Raw genomic sequence first — 5,851 nt, forward strand, 5'->3', positions numbered from 1 at the left:
CGACGGGCGGGAGCCATGGCCACCTCCGTGCAGCTCAACACCCAGGCCAAGATGCCCATCCTGGGGCTGGGCACCTGGAAGGTAGGCGCGGGCCGGGATCCCTTCGCACGGCGCCTTCTGCCTCCCCCCAGACGCTGCCCGGGCAGATGTGATGCCCAGCTGCTGCTGTGGAACGCTGGGCCAGATGTGCCCAGCTGCGCCGTTCCGGAGCGCGCGGGGCTGGGCGGCGCCCCTCGCTGAGCAGATGGCGGACGCTTCCGACGGGGCGAGGGGAGCCGGGTGCTGCCCAGCGCTGGGGCCTCGTCTCCCCTCCGCCCCGCTTCAAGTAGGCGCAGTGGAAAGGAGACCGGGCCCTGCTGCTTCCTCCCAGTGAAATCCAGTCGGTTTCACTATCGCTCGCCTGTTTTTTTTGGTGTTTTGGGGGATCCCAAAGGAAAGTTGGGAGGCCCTGCTGGTGCTGGTGAACTCAGGCTTTCCCTGTACAAAACCCTTCAGGATTGCCCTGGAGTCTCCAGGAATTAGGTATAAATCTCCAGGAGATGCTGAGAGTCACCGAGGAGCTAAATGATAGGGCATTCATTAAAATAAATATTAAATGTTGAATCTGATTTATACAGTAGTCCTTTGAGGGGGTTTTTAAATGTCATATGCATTTGCCACCTTGGAGTAAAGTGTATGAACCATAATCCGTAATTGATATATGCATGTTTGCATTGTGTGTCACAGACACGCTGGTAAATCTCCTAGAATAGATTCAAACAAAATTGGCAACCCTGTTACAAAAGCCATTCAGCTGTAGACTTAAGTGCAGCAGTTCTCAACCTTTACAGGCTCAAGGCACCAGCCATCACTTCCCAAAGTGTTGCAGCTTCCCCACCCCCTCCCCCCATTTCAAAGCCTAATTTCATTTTTTTTATTTATTTGTTTTGAAAATCAAGCGATTCTTCTGTTGCAGAGAACTAGGGTAGGCCACAGCAGGCCAGGTTTAACACTGTATTTCTGTTTGAAGTCTCTGGATTTATCTTGTGAATCACACACAGAGGAGCAGCAAACGGTGCTAATGTTGTGCAACACCTTTAAAAGGAGCTCATGGTGCCTGAAGGTGCCATTGGGCCCCAGTTAAGAATCACTGATCTAAATGAGACTCTTTGCTTCCTGCAAAGATACTACTCTGGCATAGGCGACTGGTTGGGGGGGCACATGACGCCCCCCCAACAGGGCCTGCAACACCACTGGCGGCTTCTGCAGGTGCTCGCCAGCCTCATCCCCACTGCCAACACTGACGCTGGCTTCTGCGGGTGCTCGCCAGCCCCGTCCCTGACGATGACACGGGCTTCTGTGGGTGTCCCCCAGACTCAGGAGGTCCCAGTCGCCCACGCACTCTGGTGCCTGATGGCTCCATTACTGTCACTTTAAAAGAAAACAGATGTGCAAGAGTAACTTCCAGAAACCTCAGGCAGGCCAGAGCCTTCTGCATGTTGTGCTGCACAGCATGTGCCTGCTTAATGTTTATTGATACTGTCTCCCAAAAAGGAGGGAGAACATGGAGAGAAGTGTGATCCTGGCTTGTTCACCAAGGAGAGGAAATAGCTGGAATCTGCTGACTTCAGACTTGATGGGACTTGAAAGAAAGCCTTTGTCTCAGCCTTTACTTCTAAAAACAAAGCAGACCAGAGATGATACCAATCTGAACTGCAAGAGTATTAAGAATCTTAATTAAATGTCCATGAAGAGCTTCTATCTCCTCTGAAGGTTTCCATAGCAAGTGTAATTATTATTAGAAATCTGGCCACTTGCAGAGTATCTTGTCCTGCTAAAAAAAAATTAACTTGTTTAAAAAAGTGATTACTGTCTTATGCTCTCTCTCTGTTGTTTACATTATAATTTAAATTCCAGACAGTTATATGTAAATAGAGCTTTTTGAAGGAAAGTGGGGTGGGAAATCCTCCCACCTGTGCTATATGCAATGATCTCACTCTCCAGGTTTACACCTGTCATTTCCAATCGTGCACTAATGTGAGGTGGAGAGCTGAGATGTTAACCTACTGCAGATCCCTGATGTAAGGCTCCTACAACAAACGTTCATATTCCAGGTGTGCACTCCAGCATAGCAGTGTGCTGAGCAAGATCATATACAAGGCTGTTGATCAGCTAATATTGTTGACTGCAAAAATACAATGAGGCAAGGGTCAGCAATCCCCGGTGGCAGGCTAGCTGTAGTCCACTGAGCCTGGGGACTTTAGTGGCATTTCTATGGGAGGAGTTTCATCTTTGCAGTGGTCAGGCAGTGAAGAGAAGCTGGGAGAGCAGAATGGGTGGTGTAGGCCAGGTTGGAAGCAGACCACACTCAGAGCTAAGCTCTATTAAAGCAGCCCCCACTACGAAACATTACCAACCCCTGCAATAGAGAATTTGCAAACCTACATGTCCCAGTATCCTTGATCTGTTCATATAAGCAAACTCTTAGGTTTCTTTCCTCTGTATATCTTCTACTGTGACATAATAAGGAAGAAGATCATACTGATTCTGTACTAAGCACCTGACTCATCCATCCAGGCTTTGAATGCCAGTTTGTAGGTTTGCTGCCCAATATACTGAAATCTGTGCCTACTTATTTTTTTCTCCCCTCTTGCTCACGCTAATAAATTGTTTTGAGCACATTTTTGAACTCGTGACTAATAAGAGTGTTTTTAAAAATCAGATCATGATTGATAATGATACAGCTGGATTATGCGGTGTCTACAAATGTCAGTGCCATCTGTGCAGCTTGGACAAAATCTTTTCCTCCTAATTGTTTTATCTAATAGATGCTACAACACCCAAAATCAAATATAGGCTCTTAGATGGCAGATTAAAAAATGACCTGCATTTTGAGTAGTCTACCCTCAAGGACTGAGCGTGGTAGCTTTCCCACTGGCTCATCAAGTTCTTAATTTTTGCAGTTGTTCAGTTGTAACAGGGTGTAGAGCAGTGCTTCTCAAGGGGGTGCCTTGAGATCCTTTTAGGGGTGATGTAGGCAGCTCTGCAGTGTTGCCACTCACTGTTAGGTATGCAAACATGATTCGATCTACAAGATAAACCCAGAGATTTCAACTAGGAATTCACAGTGTTACAAACATTCTGGCCTGTTGTGTTCTTTCCGTGTTCTTTGCAACAGAAGACTTGCTCTGATGTTTTTCTCCACTCAAAAAAACCAGTAACAACTAAGAACTGGCAATTTGCAAAGGTTGCCGTCAGTCTAATAAGAGGTGCCTCATGTCAAAAGGTTGAGAATCACTAGTATAAAAAGTCCTAACCCTGATTAGAAGGGTGATGCTTGATACTCCTCTTTCAGTCAGGAGATCAGTCCCAGGTAAGTTTGCAAAATGCAGGGATTCAGAGAGCAGGGCAATGTGTGTTGTGAGAAAATGAAGCTAGCTGTACGAAGGTCCTCAAGGACAGGGTGGAGCAAGAGGAAAAGTTTTCTCTTTTAACTTTATGCAACAATTGGTATCAGTGCTTTCTGCCTTCTGGGTGAGAAAGCTTTGTTATACACAAAGCTAACATTTTGTGTATCCTGTCTGTTACATAAAGCATTGTTTTCCAGACTGTGGGGGGTACCCCATTGTGGGGAGGGAGGCACATAATAGCTTTGAACAATAATTGATGGCTTAAGTAGGGAGACATGAGTGGTTATCCTTACTGCAGTGGGACATAAACCCAAAATGTTTCAGTTCTGTTTCTGTCCAATTAATCTTTCAATGGGTCAGTATCATCTACATCTCTGCAGCCTTCTCTCCTGTGAGATATTTCCCATTGTCCTTTTAATAATTAGATTTTCTGTGCATTCTCTTTATGAAGCAGAAAGATTTTACAGGAGAAACTGGATATTTGTATCCTGACATCACAAATGAGAAAACTGAGGGACAGAGAGATCAAGTGATCTGGCCAACTTCTTGCAACATCAGTTTTCTAGTGGCCAGACCACAGAATTGGCTTCCTTTGAACAATTCTCCATTGCCTGGCTATGGTGTAAAGTAGTTTTGTTTTAATGGACTGTGGGCCAAACTTTTCCTATGGGATTAAGGATGGGGTTTGGGATGCAGCCATTAAATCAAATGGTAACTGACAGCAGTCTGGGCATGCTGGTCCAAGCTGAGTAACGCAGCTGTGCCACCTTCAGTACGCAAGCTAGTCATCCCAAGTGAGTTTTTTCATGCAGCACTGCATGCACCATTTTGACTTAATGGCCGAAAGGTGCCCAGATGGGATGGTTATAACAGTCTCTGGAAGAATTCTGTATGTGCATGTAAAATACAAGACTTGGACAGGAAGGGCCCTGCTGAGCCATCAAGTCCAGTCCTTGACTTGCTTGAACAAAATCTTCTGCTTCCATTTTATCTAGCAGATGCTATAGATCTTAGAATCAAATGGTTCTTATATGTCAGTCAGTGGAAATGATCTGCATTTTGTCTAGCCATGTGCCCTGAAGGACATAGTAGTACCTCTTCTACTGGTATATACACATGTATATTTATGTGTGTATAAAATATAGTGGGGTTTATTTTATATAAAAACAAAAATTTTAAAAACCTTAATGGTGTAAAAGTCTCTTGATGTTTGAGTTTCTAGCCAAATAAGAAATAGGTACTAATGTGTTGGTGCTTTGTGATACGTGTGTTTCAGTCTCCACCAGGGAAAGTTGTAGAGGCTGTGAAGGCTGCCATTGATGTTGGATATCGCCATTTTGACTGTGCCTACGTGTACCAGAATGAGAATGAAGTTGGAGATGGGATTCAGAAGAAAATCAAAGAGGGGGCTGTGAAACGGGAGGACCTCTTTATTGTTAGTAAGGTATGGCTCCATGAGGAGGCCCAGATCCCACAGCAGCAACAATGCCCATGGTGTGTCTGAAGATGATAAGACATTTCATATCACGGTTAAAACATATAAGGCAGAATTCTGTTTCACTTCATGTGCCAAAACAGCAGTTACCCAGTAACATAACTGCTATTTTTGGTACTTAGAGTTTGTAATCCTATTCCACATGCAGTGAGTGTGTGTTCATCCATGTGGCTAGTGACTTTGCTCAGTAGGCTGTTCTTTCCTCAGACAGGTATCTAGCTCTGTATGTATGTATGTATGGATGTATCTGAGGGTGAAAACAGACATCCTAGTCCCTTACTGCATGCCTAATGCCCAAAAATATTGCCACAACCAAAGATGGTCACAATGTGATGGCTTGAATAGGAGAATGCTTGTCTCCTTATTGCTGTCTTTGAGAATTCTCATTGCAAACATGCCTCATGAATACCCCTGCATTGGATTCCTGTGGCTCACATACCTTGCTGCCATGCCCTGACTTGGGATGCATATCTGTAGTTGGAAGAACCTGAATGAGGGTTCCCCTGACCCTGCAGGACAGTGGCCCCAACAATACTGGTAAACGCCACTGAAGCAGATCAGCTGTGGTGGGACATATTCTGGCACAGCTCATTCTGCTTCAAAGATGTCATCTATCCTGAATAATGGCGGTGGTTGAGGAGGATGACAACCACCCTCCCATCTTTTAGCACACTATCAGAGTGGTTAAGACATTTCCACAGAATAAAGAAGATGCAGGTTCTAGGGCCCCCTCACCCAGCAGGGTTTAAACCTGTATCTGAGTTCCCAGCACAGTTCTCTAACTATTGAACTGAGAATTAGGCAGTATCCAGTGACTTCTCCAGCACTTCTTTTGAAGCTAAGCCACTGTCCTTTGCATTTAATATTCATTGGATAAAATGGAAGGAGAGCTGTACAGTGGATAGGTTTTCGCCCATTTGGTGGCAAGAGTCCAGGACATTCTCCCTTCAAATGTAGCATTCATCCT

At 45.1% G+C, this 5,851-nt stretch overlaps 1 protein-coding gene across 2 annotated transcripts in view; it reads left to right on the forward strand.

The window, feature by feature from the left end:
• The first annotated feature begins 6 nt into the window (after positions 1-6).
• Positions 7-5,851, forward strand: part of LOC102373549 (aldose reductase) — a 22,357-nt gene continuing 16,512 nt past the window's right edge. The window contains exons 1-2 of one of the 2 annotated variants that reach the window (XM_006019426.2): positions 7-81; positions 4,666-4,833. In XM_006019426.2, the coding sequence (XP_006019488.1) occupies positions 16-81; positions 4,666-4,833 (234 nt within the window). In that variant the 5' untranslated portion in view covers positions 7-15. The remainder of the gene's footprint in view (positions 82-4,665; positions 4,834-5,851) is intronic. The other variant, XM_025198818.1, reaches the window with a different exon arrangement.

The sequence above is a fragment of the Alligator sinensis genome, unplaced genomic scaffold (assembly GCF_000455745.1).
Source record: "Alligator sinensis unplaced genomic scaffold, ASM45574v1 scaffold87_1, whole genome shotgun sequence".
NCBI lineage: Eukaryota > Metazoa > Chordata > Crocodylia > Alligatoridae > Alligator > Alligator sinensis.